Source organism: Gallus gallus, chromosome 5, assembly GCF_016699485.2.
Source record: "Gallus gallus isolate bGalGal1 chromosome 5, bGalGal1.mat.broiler.GRCg7b, whole genome shotgun sequence".
Classification (NCBI taxonomy): Eukaryota; Metazoa; Chordata; class Aves; order Galliformes; family Phasianidae; genus Gallus; species Gallus gallus.
The window spans coordinates 40,242,625-40,261,756 of NC_052536.1; the positions used below are offsets into that span (position 1 = coordinate 40,242,625).

At 34.9% G+C, this 19,132-nt stretch overlaps 1 protein-coding gene across 5 annotated transcripts in view; it reads right to left on the bottom strand.

Moving 5' to 3' along the window:
• The window catches only part of CEP128 (centrosomal protein 128), a 96,242-nt gene that overhangs the window by 71,521 nt on the left and 5,589 nt on the right, over nt 1–19,132 (bottom strand). For all 5 annotated transcript variants that reach the window (XM_025151095.3, XM_025151096.3, XM_004941843.5 and 2 more), the window contains 6 exons: nt 17,999–18,085; nt 15,475–15,601; nt 14,389–14,510; nt 13,534–13,625; nt 12,734–12,806; nt 8,562–8,678 (listed from right to left, as the gene is read on the bottom strand). In XM_025151095.3, the coding sequence (XP_025006863.2) occupies nt 8,562–8,678; nt 12,734–12,806; nt 13,534–13,625; nt 14,389–14,510; nt 15,475–15,601; nt 17,999–18,085 (618 nt within the window). The remainder of the gene's footprint in view (nt 1–8,561; nt 8,679–12,733; nt 12,807–13,533; nt 13,626–14,388; nt 14,511–15,474; nt 15,602–17,998; nt 18,086–19,132) is intronic.

A 19,132-nucleotide genomic window follows, 5' to 3' on the forward strand; every position in this document is an offset into this window, starting at 1 on the left:
AATGCAGCAGACATCACATGAAATTTGTAACATAAATAACCCAAGCTTGGGTACTGCCAGTCATAACAAACTCATCCACTTCATTTGCTGTGAATTTGACTAATTGTGTCAAAAACTCATTTCTTTGCTATACAATATGACCAAGCAGTTTCCAGGCTAGCCACAAGCCAGGCTAGCCACAATTCATTAGAGATCTTCGCACACACCTTTTGTTTTGATCCAATATTACAGAATGTAGATACATCTATACCCTGTCCAGAACAAAAAGCTTTTTTCCCAATCCATTCTTTCTGAATATTTATTTTACATCGTAAAGGAATATCTCCTTAAACAAATATCCCTAAAACTGATTCCTGTCACTAGAGTGATTTCATGCAATTTTGAACACTTTCTACTTGCTGTATACTGGGGAAAGTTTTCACTTCATTAACAATTCAACTATAGAAGTTTTATTTTTATAAGTAGCTTTGTAGAGAAATAACTGGATATCTATATTTCACTTAATCTTATATCCTCATCTCATAAAACATATGGGTTCCAGTATTTTTTGGCTTCCTCTCTTGCTTGAACAGTTTATGCTAAAAAATGAGGTTGTGGAAGCTATTTATTATGTCACTGAAAATATTATGCTACATAAAGAATTAGGGTTTCATTTTACTGATTCATAATCAGATACTACAAGATTGTAATGTATCTAAGGTATTTTTCTAACTATTCAGTACATGCTGAAATCAGTCCTTATGAGTTACCAACATAACTCAAAGTTGCATTCAAATCTGACACTTTCCCATTTTTCTTGATAGGACTCTAGGAAGAATTCCCCAAAAGGTATAGCATGGAGAAAAAAACAAGCCTAAGATCAACACTTTAGCTAATGTTATTACTCCACATAAGGTGGTAGTTGTTTTATTTTTAAGGGATACATACTAACTGCAGTTCTGTTTCATTTTTCTAACAAAATTAGAAGCAATACTACATACATCCAACTGTTTTCCAATCTTATTTTTGGCAGTAAATTAGTAATTAATTGTAAAAAAAATAAATAAATACATTTCTTCATGTGCTGATTTTGCTAGGAAAGTCAGCATATAATGATAATAAAATTCAGTTTAAGGAAAACTAAATTGTAGCCCACTAAAAGCTGAAATGGAATGAGAAATACTAGGAAAGCTTTCAAAGATGGCCCTGTTGAAGGCAAAAGTATATTTCTGCATCACTAGTACATCCAAATTCATAGAATAACCACAGAAATCAATATGAAATTTCAACTTACCAGAATCACTGTATGATATTTAGACAATCAGCAATAACGTCAAACAAAAAGGCAGTCTTTCATATCACTGATACTACAAATATGATGTTTGCTTTTATTTTCTGTATATATATATTTTTTTTAAGCCACCCATAATCATTTTATTAAGAAAAAACACTTCAAATACATCAAAGTTAAAATACTATAAAAAGAAGGTGATGGTACAATAAAACATACCACACGCACTGCTTCAACTGTGAAACACAGGTTTCTCCACTAGGTACCAGACAGACCATGAGTTAAGCAATTAGAATGTCATTAAGTAACAGAAATATTTGGTCATCCACAACCAGACAAGCAGTAGCTCTTACTAATGACTCAGAAAATATGTAGGTAAAAGATAGCTCTATGCTATCTATTGCCCTCCTTTCTAATTATCTCTTACTGACTTATGACACTCTTGTTCTCCTCTACTGAAGATTTCTCTACAAAAGGTTTAACTTGGGAAATGAAGCCTTACATAAAAATGTAAAAAACACCATATAAAAAAAAAATTGTTGGCTCTTTAATTTCATTTCACAGAATCATTAAGGTTGGAAAAGACCTCTAAGACCACCTATTCCAACCGCCAACCCATGCTCACCACCCCCCACTAAGCCATGTGCCTCAGTGCCATGTCTATACGTTTCTTGAACATCGTCAAGGACAGCTACCCTACCACCTCCCAGGAAAGCCTGTTCCAATATTTAACAACTCTCTCAGGGAATAAATTATTCATAACATCCAAACTGAACCTCCACTAGCACAACTTACCTCTTGTCCTATCACTAATTACCTGAGAGAAGAGGCCAACCCACATCTCTCCACAACTTCCTTTCAGTAATTGTAGAGAGCAATAAGGTCTCCTCTGAACCTGCTTTTCTCCTTCGTTATCTCCAAAGAAGGAAATAGAGGAATGAAAGGGTCAAAAATGACAAGTAGGAAGCAGATGCTGAGTACAGCAGTTCCAATGCACTCCTCCCTGATCATTTCCTAAAAACAGGCATGCGTGGTCCAGGGAGCTTAACAAAGCAGTACTGAAGCTCCAGGGAATGGAAGGAAATAAGTCTGCAGTCATTAGAATTCTCACAAAAACGTCCCTTTCTTAAAAGAATTAACATCTAGGCTGGCCAGTAGATAGCTAGCAAGGAGGTTGTATATACTTGTAAGGCCTTGGAGGCAGCCACAAGGAAGCAGAGAATTAGTGTGTAAAGACATCTTTACAACATGGCTTCAGGATGGACCACCTAGATGTTCTGCACTCTACTCAGTCAGAAACAGGCTATCATCTCTGACAGGCTAGATGAACTTTTGAATTGACCCAAGGGAGCAATTCTTACAGGTTTTTTTTATAACCTTTACCGTCATGAGATAGTACTAGAATATCAACGTACCTTACATAGCTCCACTCACTGTTCTTCATCCATAGACAGAGCATTAAAATCCACAGTATTAATAATAAAATCATTTACTTCCTACTATTATAAATGAGGAAAAGTATGAGAACTGTTGTTACAGAGGTCTCAGCAATCTTTTCTAACTTAGAAGAAAATCTTCGAGTAGAGATGTATGATTTTATACCTACTAACTTCTCTTTTTTTTTTCCAAATAAAAACAGATTTGAAAGTAGTGCATAGATCACAAATTGAAATTGGCTCTTCCAAAGTGAAACTGAACAGTGAAATAAAGTCATGTTAGACAAAATATGCAAGCAGACCAGCTTCATGCTTTAAAATTAAAAAAAAAAAAAAACCAACAAAAAAACATGTACTTAATCTAAATGATTTCTCTAACCTGCCACATTTGGAGCTAGCACTGATCCAAGTATTTTAGTATTTCTTTAAATAACTTGCCTAGCTATTTCAGTGACATTTCTCTGAGACCTGCTCATGTTCCAAGGCAGAGAAGCGAGTCAGACTGAAACTGCAATCAAAGCAGAAATTACTAGCCACAGGTGGCATTGCACAGAGCCAAGGGGCAAATATCAGTGATACATTAAAACATCCAGATGTGTCAGAGTGCAGATCAAGATTATGTTTGTCTAAAAGGATCATAGAGAAGGACATACAAAAACAGAACTGTCAACATTTTTGACCACTCTACCCCACCCTCTGTTTCAAGTCCACCAGCCTCTTGCACTTCACAGTACATGTAATAAGATGTACCCATAATCATTACTTTAATACAGTCAGTGCATTCAAAATTCAGAAAGTTCTACTAAGACGATTCTGTACACCTAAAGTGAACAATGCATGCTCCTTTGGTCCTGAAGGAATTGGCTGATGCAGTTGCCAAGCCACCCTCCATCACATTTAAAAGTTTTAATTATCAGGAAAAGTCCCTGGTAAATGGAAAAAGGGAAACATTTCCAATCTCAAGAAAGGGAGACACAACAGAAGGAAGGGATGCCACCCAGAAGGATCTGGACAGACTTGAAAAGTGAGCCCATGAGAATCTAATGAGGTTCAACAAGGCCAAGTGCAAGTTGTTGCACTTGGGTGGAGGCAATCACAAGTTTTTTTTATTTATTGAGAGCAGTCCTGTAGAAAAAGACTTGGTAGTGCTGGTGGGCAAAAAGCTGGACACAAGCCAGCAGCATGCACTTGCAGCCCAGGAGGCCAACTATATCCTGGGCTGTATCAAAAGGTTGATGACCAGCAGGGAGAGGGAGGGGATTATCCCCCCCCCCACCCTCTGATCTGTCTTCACAAGGCCCCATTTGGAGTACTATTACAACCAGGCCACCAACACAAGAAAGACATGGAGCTGTTAGAGCAGGTCAAGAGGAGGTCCATGAAGATGACCAGAGGCCTGGAGAATCTCTCCTGAAAAACAGGATGTGGGAGCTGGGCTTGTTCAGCTTGTAGTAGAGACAGCTCTGAAGAGACCTCACTGCTAACTTCCAGTACTTTACTGGAGCTTATAAGCAGGAGGGAGACTGACTTTTTACACAGGCAAGGGGGAATGTTTTTAAACTAGAAGTGGTGAGATTTAGGTTAGATGTTAGAAGAAAAATCTCTTCTCAAAGGGTGGAATAGGTTGTGAAGAAGCTGTGAATGCCCCATTCCTGAGGGAAGTCAAGGCCAGGTTAAACTGTCAGCCTGATCTAGTGGTTAGCAACCCTGCCCAAGGCAGGAGGGTGGGGGGTAGAACCAGATGACTGTTAAGGTCTCTTCCAACCTAAGCCATTCTATGATTCTGTGAATTTCATCAAAATGATTCTCATTTCATCAAAATTCATAAAGACAGGCAGAAAGATTAGCAAAGTCATCCAGGATAGCCATTACATATAAAATTTGTTTTAAGGCTATTTTTAAGAATATTTGATCTTGCTTTAGAAAAAATGGAGGTATATATGCAAATGAGCGTTACTAAGTGGATGGTATTTTCACATTCAAAACAAAGCAATAAAGAATCTCAAAATAATTTTAATTTAGACAAAAATGCGTTTTGGTAAAGTAATCTATATATACATGTCCGTAGCACTGACAAAATGAACATACTTGATATTCTTTCTAATTAGAAACAAGTTTGTATCACAGACAGAAGAAAGTGAAGATGGATGACTCACACTAATTTTGGGTTTTCTTTATGAAGAGTGCTTAAGCAGACCTAGAATACACACCAACTCAAGAAATATTACCAAGCACAGAGTCAAAAAAAAATGGAAACTTAAAGAAGTAAAATTTTGTATTCAATGTTTTCTTTATAAACAGCATATAACCAGATATATTCTTTATTAATAGTCAATTCATGATGCTAACAATGAAATACAAATAAAGTTTGCACATCATTAAAAAGGCAGAAAAAGAGAATTCAAATGGAGAAAAGGAAATAGCAAAGTATCATCATGTTCAATTAAAACACTGAAAATATATAATTGAATGATTTAGATTTAGGAAGATGTCTGTCTTAAGATGGTAAAATACTGACAAGTAGTGGTCAGTTACGGGCATTGCACTTTTCCTTACAGATCACTTCTAACATTTAAACCCCACCAGAATTTCTAACTAGAAGTGCTGCTGATCAAATCCAAAAGTTAAATTCTATTTCATTTAATTTGAGATGCATAGCAGGCAAAATAATGAAAAAAACTGTCTCACTAAATTGCCACAAATGGTTTAAATAGTATTTATTTGTAAATTATCCATACCATACTGAATGACTGAATTTCAGATCTCAGTCCAAACCTTATTCCCCTTCCAGTAGTGTTATTTGTAAAGCATATTGCAGAAAGAAAAAAGGATAAAGAGAGACTTCAACACAGCACTAAATCCATGCAATGGTCACCACAAGACCGAGATTTTGCAAAGACCGCCTACTTCAAATATAGGATGTAAAAGAATTCATGAGAAATTGTGTAAACTGAAAAGTTTTTCTAAGAACTTTGCTCAAAGACTTGCAAGAATGACAAACAATTTTTCTATACTGTAGAAAAATAAATACCTTAGCAAAAAAAAATTACATCAGTGCAAGGAATGAACAAATACACAACTAGTACTCAGCTTACAGATACATTGTTGAAATGACAGTCATATAAGACTTCATAAATTTTAAATGCTTCACAGTCAAAAGTTTCATTATTCATTTTATTTGGTTTACCCAATAAAGATCTATTTATCTCTATCACCACATCCAAAAGAAAAAAAAAAAGAAAAAAAATACCAGTTCAAGAACTCAAATTCTTTGATTATTTTGGTGCTGGCATTTGTTCCTTTCCTTTTTTTCAATTCAAGACTAGATCAGTTCTAGAATTCTCACCTCCTTAGAAATTTTTATAGAATATACATTATATAAGAAATAGGAATATAAGAAAGAAAATAATTTTCCTCAGAAAGCTTTCTCATACAACAGCTTCCCAGGTTAGTACTACACTGAGGATTGTATTGTACAGAGTATTACAACATGTACAGAGTTCATATTATTTTGTTCTTAAAAAAATAACAATTCCAAAGTTAAGGCCCAACTTGGTCCAATTTGCCAATGTGTGAGCTGAAGAGCTCAACCAACTATTTAACTGTTCCTAAGGAATATAAACACCATCCAGAATTGAGATAATTTTCTACTTGGAGGTCGAACATAACAGCCTTGATATAAGTAGAAGGAAGAGGACATACTGTTCTGTTACTACTAAGAGTTTAATGGAAGTCTTTGTTTCAAAGTCTAAACTGCCTCCATTTTCTTCTGCAATCCATCAAAGATTAAAGAGGCTCCCTTTCATACTTGTCACCAGATCCTATTTCTCGTACTAGAGGTTAGAAGAGCCTGAAAAAAAAAAAAATCCCCCATTCATTGCAACATCAGTAATCTAATTTTTATTAGGATCCCCAGTGAGCCCAGTCAAAGAAATCCAGAAGCCATGATGGAAAAAGACCACCCAGAAGGAAGATACAGAGATACAAGCCCCTTCCTGAGAGAGTGAAGACATTCACCAAGAATGAGATTCACCTCAGAAAAGTTGCAATTATGAAATACTGGCTGTGGAACGAGTCTGTTCCTGTCAGGACTGGCTCTGAATCCTGGGTTGGGCTAATCTGTAATAGCGAAAGTTTACCAACCAAACTAATAGGTGCACAACTTTCCTTTTAACTTCTCAAATCTTATGGTCCTAATACTGAATTTTTGAGCAATTGCATCAGAAATTTTTGTTTAAACAGGAAGGGGCTCCTTGGGAAAAATAATTTATATAAAAAAATATGCATAGAACAAAATAGAATTTGCAGAAAAGATTAAAACATTTTCACATGCAGCTGGAAACCTTAAGGGAATAGAAGGTTAGGGCAACCACTTAGCATTTCCTATTCATTTTGCATAGGACACAAAAGATGAGCTACTTGAAAGAAAGGTACCTAGCTTGAAGGCTTATGATTCACATTGTCACTCACGTGAAACTCTTTGAAATACATTTGAATTCACTCACTTGAAAACAGATTTTCCTTGCAAGTAAATAGTCACAGTATCAATGTATCTTTATAGATAAAAGTCATTACTCCTTTAAAAGCACAAAGGAAGATTTTTCCACTTAACAGATAACACTATCAGGTAACGGTAACTCCTCTCATAATGCGTGCTGCTACCAGATTGAAGGCCCAATCAAAAAAAAAAAAAAAACCAAAATCAAAAAATAGACATAGGCATATTGAAGATTAAAATCCCCATGAAATACTGCATCTTTTGAAAGCACTCTTGTTCATATAAAAGTTCATTTCACCCACTAAGGTATCAATAGGGAAAAAAAATGAGGCATTGATTCTGAAACATTAGCAGAAGTACTAAAAACATCTTTATTAGTATTTTTAATTCATATTTTAAAAATTATGTTATCTTCTTAAATATGACCTCTTTGAAGAGTCTCTAGCCTTACATGAAATATAAAGCACAGGTCTACCTTAAGGCCCCTCAATATCATGATGTAGCATAAAACTGCCTTCCAAAAAAGCACATATACCATTGTTAAAAATAAAAACATCAGAATTATGGATTTCTTCTCAACTACACTTTTCTATTACATTCTCAGAGATGACACTGTAAATCATATCTTAAGGGTTGGAACAAGATGATCTTAAAGGTCTCTTCCAATCTAAGCCAGTCAATGATTCCATGAACATTAAATAATTACAGTATGCTGAGATTCACACATTTCCCAAATAGCACTATAAGCAGAAACAGAGATGTACTGTTCATTCATTTCTTAAAGTAAGCACAAAAGGACATTATATTATGAATTAAAATTACAGAAAATTATTAACATTTTTATTTGTCTATTAAACAATGTTTTATACTTCATCAGATTTTTGCTTTGACCTAAACTGTTTGAAAAGCACTGAAAAGCCACTGAAAAGCAGCATATTTGATTGCTTGCTGAAATAAAGTAAACCACTCATTACAAGCGACATTTGCATTTTAAAACACAAAACATTTTAATTGAAAACAGTCAGCAAATGGTTTGCTTTGGGGAGGGGAGTTGAGGGACAATACTGTGGGGAAGAGGGTTGCTTTTCTTTTAACGAATGTTTGTGCCAGCTTCCAAAAAAGGTCTAAATCTAGGCAAAGCAGTACCATGAGTAACACAGACTGTACTGTATTAACATCTGGTCATCAAATCAAGAGGAAGTAGGCTCAATACAGTTAAGAGAATATGTCATAAATATGAGCACTTTCGTCAGTTTGACAGACACGGGGTCACAAAGACAGCAAGATCTCAATTTGATCCCGAGTATCAAGAGTTTTCATTTGATCTTGAGTATGGAGAAAGTTTTTATTTGCATACCTCTTGTAATTGAACAGACATTTGTCCCAGTTGGTCCTGGCGCCTTTCTACAAGCTGTCTCTCAGCACGCATTTCTTGTTCTATCTCCTGAAGTCTTCTCTCTACACGTGCTGATACCTTCAAAAGGAAAAAAAACCTGCAGGAAATTAGGGTGTATTTTAACCACATACTGAGATAACAATGGAGAAAATGTTAAAGAAAGTATGGGGCAGAAAGAAAGGAAAACAAAATAACTTATTTTATGAAGCAAGATTTAGAACAGTATAGCAAATAACCAGAGTACTGAGTACTCAAGATTGCTATCTTGCTAGAAATACCCTCCTTGTTCATTTATGTTACTTTTCTGCACAGTGGTAGTTCTAATAAAGTGCTAAATATGTCAGTGCCAAGCTTGGTGCAGCCTAAGCTGAGGCCACAATACATAAATTTTCGCTTCTCTGCTGCCACAGGCCTAATTAATCTCTAGAGAGTCACTTCCTTCACATTCCCTGTATGTAAAACAAAAACAACAACAACAAAATAAAATTGCTTCATTTTCAGAAACCCATGAATGACAAGCAGTAAACAAGATATAAGTACAGGACACTAATTGTGCGACAGCACAAAATATTTACAGATTACAATTAAATTAAATTAATTACAAATTAATTTTCTTAATTTTAAGAACTTTTCCCAATATTTTATCAATTTATGTACAAACAAATACAAATAAAAATCTGTCATTTGTTAAAGCAATCTGTATTAACACAATAATTCAACCTTAAGCTACAATTCTTACTTTACAATATTTTTGCTTTTCAAGCAGACAGCACCCTCTTGTGGGCAGCAAATTAAATTTATATCATTTAAGCCAAAGATTAGTAAGGAAAATAATTACATGTTTCCTCCCTACTTCAAAACTAATGGTTTTTTTAAGAGTCACTAGAAAGCAGTTCAATTACCAAATGGTATTCAAATAATAAAAAAAAAGATTTAAAACACCAATCAACTACAGGTTTCTTATATATAACATATATATAATATATATAGGTATATGGAGCAAACAAATTCTCACTAAGTATGCTCCTACTAGCATTATGCATGTGTATGGATAGAAAATTTTAACAAGAACACAGTTATGTGGCAAATGTAACAATTAATGATATGCTTATGCTCTGATCTTCAAGAGTACTATAAAAAATAATACAGTTACAAAAGGAATGTGTCAGTTAGAAATGGTTCCTTGTTTGCACGGCAAGATGAGCAATCAGTTCACAATTAATGGCAATTTTAGAGTATTCATACACAACTGTAAGAGAAAGCTAAAAAAAATTGTACTAGGAATATTCAAAAGAGAAAATATTGAAAACAAGAAACTCCAGCAGCAATTCTAAGATCACTTCAAACAGTTAAGAGTGTCAGCTAACGTGTATGAGGTTGTTTCAAAATATTTAATTTTTAACTTTCTACCTTAAGTAAATAGAGATCTTCTCATTTAGTCAAATATAAGTATACTCCTGCACTTCCTATATTTTGACAGCTTTTTTTTTCTTAGGATAATTTGCATACACTGTTTTTGGATATTTGTCCAACTCTCATTTCCCCCATATACTGAAGCTTTTTCTACAGATAATGTTATTTCATAAATATAAAATGTGCAATCACAAGCTATTCCTACTATGTAGGTTGCTCCAAAAGTAATGCCTCTTATTTACTTCCATGGAAATGACAACAGATAGAAACACCACAATAACACTACAAAACATGATTTTTCAGTACATTCCAATCATCAACCCATGTTGCCTTGAAATATTTTACTCTATCCATTGCCCATTTGAGTATTTCACATATTAAAAGCCATGCGTGGGACTTGATTTATAACAAATGTCCTTCGTGTACAGTTTTTGTTTACTTGCTACACGAAGTACCCGTACACCAGCTAAAAATGTAGTTCCTCCAGGACAACAGTTACCCAATCCACACTGGTGTACACATAAGAATTGTGCTTCCTGGTTTTGTAGCCTTTCTGATCTTTCTCAGTTTATCACAGAACACCTGACATGCAATAATAGGACTAAAGACAGAAGAAAGATTAGAGCCATTAAGTAAGCAAGCAGTAAGCAGCACATGAAGAAGAGACTAAAACTCAATTATCTTCTTTTATCCCAGATGACCCTAATTCAGGACAAGGTTACTACCATAACAGTATGTATCTTGTTGATACTTCATGTATCTATACTATCATGTTGATACTATGTATCTTTATTGATCTCTCTTCTAGATCAAAAGCCTTAGGGTAGGCAAGACACTGAAGAACAGCGCAAGGAACATGGAGGTTCTACATAATGACATGAAATGCTAAGCTAAATTATTATATTCATCATATATAAGAACATGATTTAAAGGTGCCTTTTCAGCACCACAGACTAACTGAACAATAGCCATGATGCCAAGAGCTCCGCCTCTGTGTTAGGCTTTCATTTAGCAGCAAAGTATCTAAAAATGGATTTGACTTCTAAGAAGCCCCCCCCACCATCACCAATCAAGCACAAAGTAAAGAACATCCCATTTAAAACCAGGGTGGCAATGCCTGCCCAGGAAAATGGCATCTCTGCAGCCAACTGCAGCATTATTGTTTTCATTAAAAGTGTATCATTAGGTGTTTCAGCTTTCAAAGCTTTATTTGGGAGAGAAACTAACATCCTTGAAAAGAATTACTCTTCTTTTCCTATTGTCCTTATCATTAAAAAAAAAAAAAACCTAAAGAGAGCTTCCTTGTTACACTGTACATCTCACTGTACACTTTTTGCTTCACTCAGATAAATTCTGTGACATTCAAGTTCTAGACTTGAAAACTTGCTATAGTAGGTCACAAACAAAGAACTATTTATTTCTTTCAAAAATGAGAAGACAGTGGCTTCCAGAACTCCAGAAGATTGAAGAGGAAGGTTAGTTTCTCTCATTCAAAGGCACAGAACAGCTGTACTCTGGTCAGCTGCAGCAGCCATTTTCTTGTGAATTGTCCTGCTTAAAACATTAGAGCTGGTTCATTTCCTGGGACATTAGAGAGGGGAAAAATAGTGTAATGAGAAGCAAGCCACAGCAAAAACAGTCTTGCAAGCATCTAAGAATTCCCCACCAGATAGACAGAGCTAATGCTCTATCAAGGACACCCTGCTAAAGAGTCAAGTCTTCCTCTGCTGATTAATTCCATCACATTAAGTGGTATCGATAGATTATAGTCTCTTGAATCTCTGCCCTATTTCATCCGCCCATGTACAATAATTAAGCCTGTTGATGCCAAGAAGTTGCTGTTGCCTACAATATTGATATCAATGACAAATACATAACTAAAGATCTTGCCAGATCATTTAGCACTAATTCATGCAATTTCATAGCAAGATCTAGGAGATCTTCTAAGAGAAAATAAGTACACTCAACACAACACTTGCTCTAAGTTAGTATTGCTTCTGATATCATGTTAGTATGCACAAAAAGCATAGACTCAAGTCTGAGTCTGGAACTACCTACAGGATTTTCCTAACTAGTGGTGTTCTCATCTTCTCTCATGCCTGCAGCAATACTCTGATTTGAATTCCATTTCAAGAGACTAGAATTAGCCTCCTTCCAGCAGATACAAGAGTCAAAAAAGAAGAGAGAATCACAGCTGCACTGTCTCCTTTGGTACATCTGCCACAATGCCTTCAGAGAAGAGTGTACTCCCAAGAGACTCATTCATTTCAGAAGACTGCACAGATGATAAGGATTGAAAAGGATAGGGAGAGGAGAAGGAAGAAGAAAAAAACCCCTCAGATTTCATGGTTGTAATAGGAGATTCTTTAACATGGAACAATCTAATTTCTATCTCTCAAAAGGTATCTATCACACTTAATGAAGCGTTCAAAACAATGTTCAAACAGCAGCTTTCTCCAAAACTGAATTTTTAGACAAATTCACTGCACACCCACCTGTAAAACATTCACTTTTACTTTACACAAGTACCCAAGATAAATGCACTTGTTCTGCTGATTTTATTAAGGAAGGATAACATTACAACAATCTTGCCTGGCCTAGAAAGGATTCTGTTCAGATATACATACTGATACATGTTACTGAGTACCAAAACAAACAGTAGCCCAGATCTTGCTTAGAATATTAAATATACATGATCTTTTCTTGTTAGGCACACTCACCGTTTCTTGCCTTTGTGACTCAGTGAGCTTTTCAGACAATTCCGCTAGAGTCTCTCTCACTTCTGCATCAGCCCTTCACAAAAAAATACAGGTAAGCCTTAATACTCTGCAGTGCAAAAACTAAGGATCAACTGAGTAAATTTTAAGTAGCAACAATCTTGTGGATTTTTAGGCTACTTGAATTCATTCTACAGCTTCTAAATTCCTAGCATAATTGGAGACCAGCCTCAAGTGGAAAATTTGTAATAGAAAGAATTTCCATTTCTCTAGTGAAGATAATAGAGCACCTAATAATGATTCTATCTAGTTTGAAATGCTAGATATCAGGCCAACAAGTACAAAATTATGAACATGTCAACACAACCCTTTTGAACAGGACTAGCTCTTACTGGGAAGAAGAGTACTAATTCCTGTTATTGTTATTAGAAAAAGCATCATATGTTGAGACAGCATGTACTGAAATAACCAAAGCACTGTGGCCTGAATGAGAGCTTGTCCTCATGAAACTCCAGTATCAAGAACATAAAAGGAGCAAAGTTTTACTAACAGAAATTCCCCAAACCTTTTCTTTTTGGCTACGTATAAAAAAAGGGAAGGAAGCCACATATTCTATGCAAATCACAACTTGTACTTGTTATTTACACTTAGAAATACTGCATGAGAGGATGCATAACAAGCCATTCATAGTACTAGTTGTACAGATGTACTGCTACAGTGTACAGATGAATAATTTATTAATTAGAAGCATATAAATTATTTTCTCCATTGTTCTTCACATGCAAGTTATGTTCTGTCTATACCTATTTCTTCTTGAAAGCTCCCGACTGAGGTCATCTCCAAGACGAACTTGTTCACTACTAAGATCACGAAGTGACTGGTGGAAAGAATGCAGCTGTAAATTAAAGTACATAAATTAAGCCAAGGCTTAAGAACGCCTTTATCTGTGATATTTCAAAAGTACATCTATACACACTTTTTAAAAGAAAATATTAAATAGAAAGAAGCAGATAAAAATAATGTCTGAAACAAGTTTACATGAATTGAAGATCAGCCTGGATGAAGCTAGTGCTTCTCTTTCTATCAACCCTTCACAACACTTGCTCATCCACATTTGATTTCCAGTCCATTATTTGCTAAACAGTTTCCCAACCATATTTTCTCTATGCTTTCATTTTAACTACCTGACATTGCATCATCTTTTTAACTTAAAGCAAGGCAAATTGAAAGATTTGAACAGTTAAAGTCAGGACAAAAATTTCCTGTTAATAAACGCTAGTACAAATGAGGAAAAAGTTCTGCCCAGCTATATGTACTACTAAAGAAAGATAGCATGTAAAATCGCAAGTGACCAAGCAAAATACTGTGATGTTTTCAGAAACTAGAATGCACAGAAATTATTTTCATCACTTCTGATATCACACCATCTGCTTTATTTTAAATCTATAAAGTCAGAATTGTACGAAACTTCATATACTGATGGTTATGAGATTACCGTTTGATAAAAAATTGCATAGAACACCGAAAGGATATTTCATTGCTGAAACATCCTTAGCTTCACCATCAAAATAACTTAATTTGATGTAAAATCGAAGAGCCTAATAGCCGCGTACTGTCTGCTTGGGGAAAGAACTCTCATTAGCAACTGTCATTAGTACCTGATTCAAATCATCAGCCTCGTTGACAAATCGAACACTTGCAGATCTAGACCTTCGATGTCTATTGCCCTGTGAGTCTCCATAATCCCTGAGAGGAGAAGTAGGCACAAAGTGGTGGACCCCTTTATGTGATAAAAGATGAGGAAAAAAAGAAAAGAATTTTTTCTTTTTGCAGAAAATGTTTAATTTTGCTTTGGGAAAAACTTGTGCTTCATCTTGTGAATATGGAGCACATTACAGATAAATTAAGGAAGTTACATAAAATTCACCGGCATACTTATTTAATTCTCCCCAGGATTATTCTACAGTTGAAATATTTTTGTTATACATATTCATATACACATGTATGCGTATATACACATACACAGGAAGGGTAAGGGGAGTAGGTAGAGTATTGCCTCAAATTTTATTTGTCCATGCAGTGGCTTCTTTTCTGTCTGGGTACACTAAAAGCTGCAAACTAGAACCTTTAGAGTTTACATTAGGAAAAAAGAAAATTTTAATAATAAGCATTTAATGTTATTTCTGAAATGAATATTCCTCCCAAATACACATTTTCCTAAAAATAATAATAATAATAATAAATTTTCCTGAGAAGTGTACAAGAAAAATAGTATACCCTACAGAAAAGTACATGATTTTACCTTTTCCTTATCCACTGAGTCTTGTATAATTTTATCTACGTGTCCATAATCTTATGTATTTAAAATTCACATTTTGTTTTTGCTGTGAAGTAAGCGTCAGAAGCTACAACATTTTGGACCAACTTTAACTTGCATGTACCTACAATTCATGCAGCAGATAAGGCAGTTTTCTCCATGGAAGCTATCAATGGTTTATTTAGATTTCTTGAGATACCAGGAAAAAAAAGAAAAAAAAAAAAACGATTCAAAGCTATAGGCATTTACCAAGTAAACAACTGCTATACTTAATACAGGTCTCCCAAATTTCTAAACTGAATTTCTTTGAAGAAATTAATGATAGCTCTTCATGTCAGTATCTTTATACAGTTTTATTTCTAACTTCCTCATTCCATACAATAATATGACATAACTTAAGCACATTCAAGCACCTTAAGTATTTTACCTGACACTGTTTCTCCATCCAAATCACTAGGGTATAAGCTTGAGAGAGAAGCACTTCTCATTCCAGAGTTTCGGGTTAGTCGTTGACTCTTTAACTGACCTATAGACTGTTCCAATGTTTCTTTTAACTGCAAAGGAATCAGTTTACTGAAATATAAACGAAGACATATACAATAGCATGCAAATAATCTTAAGTCATTAAGATAATGAGAGGTCTTTTTAAGTCAAGTTTCATCATGAACTAATAGCAGCTTTTCTCGGTTATCTCATACACATAATATTCTCCTAGCTGTATTAAAACAAGCTTTCAACATTGGCAGTTTCAAATATTAAGTTTCTTAAAATATAGATGCAATGCACCAGGAATACTCAAAAGAAAGAAACAAGTATAGCTACTATAAGCCAATTCTGGTTTTAAGCCTCTCACTTTTATCACACCTTTATTTGAAAGTCCACAAAATCTCTATTTCTAGAGGATCATCTCTCCTCTCCTAACAGAGATGTATACACAGTGGTTAAATAGCTATTTTATTCTTGCAGAAATTAAGAGAGTTGTATCTCCTTCTGGGTGGCGCTTTTTTTCTAAAGCTTAAAACGCTATTTTAAATCTTCACTGAATCTTTTCAAGTTTGCTTAGGTTCCTAAAGTGTTATGTTTTCAATATATATATATTTTTTGTTTTGTTTACCAAAACTCCATAATCACCTCGAAAAGCTGAAGCCAGAGATAGAATCACCCAAAGCTTTCTTTAAAAGACAAGCTACTTGAAGGAAAAATTAAGACAATGCAATTATGTAACAAAATATCACCTTTGCATTCAACAATTAAAAAAAAAAAAAAACATGAAAATGCCAGAGGATCAAAGCACGAACAGCGATAACTCAGTCTTCAAATCTAACCTAACCCTGAAACAGACTAATCTTGGATCTCTAATAAGGGAACACAAACTCTGAATCAAGCTACGACTGCTTAATTTGCATGCTGTACTCTGTCAGCACTAATTTTCATTCTCTCAGTATGAAATGAGATACAAAAAAAAAATGAAAAAAAGTAGTGAGTGTCAAGTATTAACACTATTTGCTTAAAAAAATCAGGTGTTAATTGTTATCAATACATTTCAAGGTGCTTCAGTTACTTAATGAGAAGTTATTAACAGAATGAAGAGAGGCTAGTAGGAAAGCGACGTTAAAACGCATGAGTTTGAACAGAATAGCCTTTATAATCTCCAATTAGAACTCCAATCCTTGATACTCCCTTATCTATCATACCACCATTCAAATGATAAATTCATTAAGGTTTTTTTCTTAAATATCTACAGTAGAAGAAAGAGGTGCAGTACCTCCTGATCCCAGCTACATCTTTCCACATACGTACCACATTAGAAAGTTCTGCTTTAAAAAGGGAGCAGAAAGTCAGATAGACATTTTTTTTTACTAATCAGATGGTATTTTCTTTAGTATTTAAAACACAGGTTGATGGTTAGTCCCTAGATTTGTCTTCAACTTGAGTCATAATCAAAAGCCACCTAACAAAGAATCATAGAATTACTCAGGTTGGAAAGGACCTCAAAGATCATCAAGTCCAACCGCAGCCTAACCATAGTACCCTAACTCTAACAACCCTCCGCTAAATCATATCTCATAGAATCATAACAGAAAAGAATGAATTATAAAACTAAAAATGATTGAGGGATGTCTCACCTTGATGTTTGCTCATAGAAAACACTTCCAGAATAATGAACAACATTTAGAATCAGCATTTATTAAAAATGATGTTAAATGGGTTCAGTCCCTACCAGAAATTCTACAAATTCGGTAACTAAGGAAAGCTTATATAGATGCAGAGTTCAAATAGGAAAAAAATTATTAGAGACATCTTAATAATCCCAATTGCTTCCATGAAAATCTTCTGCCTACTGACCAAGAAAGAAAGTGCTGGGGAGGAGGGGGCTTCTTTCTTTCTATAGATTTAGGCTTTCTTCTCCTCTTCCCTCCACTTCCATGTATAAAATAATACTGCCTTGTATCTAAGTCTCAAGGAAGCACCAATTGCAATTTGTTTGAAACAAAGTTATAAACTCCTCTTGTCCTAAAGGCATTAATTTATTTTATAATCACTGTTCAGACAACTGCTTTCAAACTTGCAGAACTCTGGTATTTAGGAGAACTTCTACTCATCTGAAATTTAGAGAACGCTGGTTGGTAGATTCAGAAGCTACTGCAGAATCATAGAAAAACTACTGATGCAGAAGGTACACATCCTGCTTGCACACTGTACTTGTCAGATCATCATACTACAACATAATCTACTTGGAGCCTATAAACCAGAAAAGTAATAAAGCTTCAAAAACTGTTAGAGTTTCACTATATAACATACAACTAAAGTTTGGGTTAGGCTGGTCAAGTAATTATGCCTAAGTAACTACTTAACTCTTGATATATTCTGCCCATCGCTGCCAAGTTTTCAACTGTGAATACTACTAGGAAAAGAAAGATTTAAGAAACGACAAACTGGAAGTTGCTCACAGTTGCTATTGCTTCTGTTTGTTCCTTGTTGTATTCTCTGTATTGCCCCAGTAAATGGTCAACGTGTCTCAGGTTTCTGTTGGTATCCTTAAAAAAAAATATTTGAGGAAGAAAAGTCAAATAGAAATCTCCAATAATCTAACATCACTGTTGTCTTTACTATTCCTGTTTTATGAATAAGCTAATAAAGCAAGTAGTTGTTTTTTTGTTTGTTTGTTTGTTTTAAGGGTTAGTGCGTAAGCATTCGAAAATTCCAAATCCTATTCAAGAAGCCAGAACCTGAAGAAGTACAGAGTAGCTAAATGAACAAAATACAATGTGGTGGGGCTTTTTTGTTGTTTTTTTTTTTTTTGGTTGGTTGCTTTTTTGTTTGTTTTTTGTTTTTTTAAACAGCACATCAGTGAGGACTTAGCTTCAGACAAAAAAAGTGTAAGTTTTCAGCCACTCACCAGAAAAAATATTTTTACACAGAGATCTTAAAGTAACTTGCTTCTATTTTGCTGGCAAACTAGAAAAATAAATTCCTCAAGATCAGCATATTTATCTAAGGTAATGAAGTTCATCAAGCAGACAAGGGAAAGGAGGGATATAGCAGATACTCTAAAGGCACACACTAAAACTTCCGTGAAGAAACTAAAGAAACTGTTATTAAGGCTCTTAGGTGACATTTTCTTAATGGCAGGAAATCAGCATCCTATTTAAAAGGCAAAACTGTCAACATAGATATACTTTCTTAAAGTTCATTGCAAGATCACACAGTCTTCAAGTCTACATTTATCTATGGCATGGACAGCATTTATCACAGCTTACATAAAGTTATACAGTAATGGGAAGGAATGCCAAGGTAAAGATGACTGAGTCAAGACATACATATTGCATTCTTTACTGTGGGGCAACTTGACCAAAATCCCATCATTTAGTTTATACAACAGTTTCATGGCAGCTTAAGATGTCTTCAGCCAGATGGCTGCAGTCCTACCCTTCTCTTCAGCACAATTTTTCTACACAGTGAAGCCTGTAACCAGGTGAAGAATGGGAGAACACAGTGGCAGGTGTGCTGAGAAGCCATTAGCTTAAAAATCAGATTATCAGAAGAGTAGCCAGAAAGAGGATAGATTGGAACACAAAAGCCCC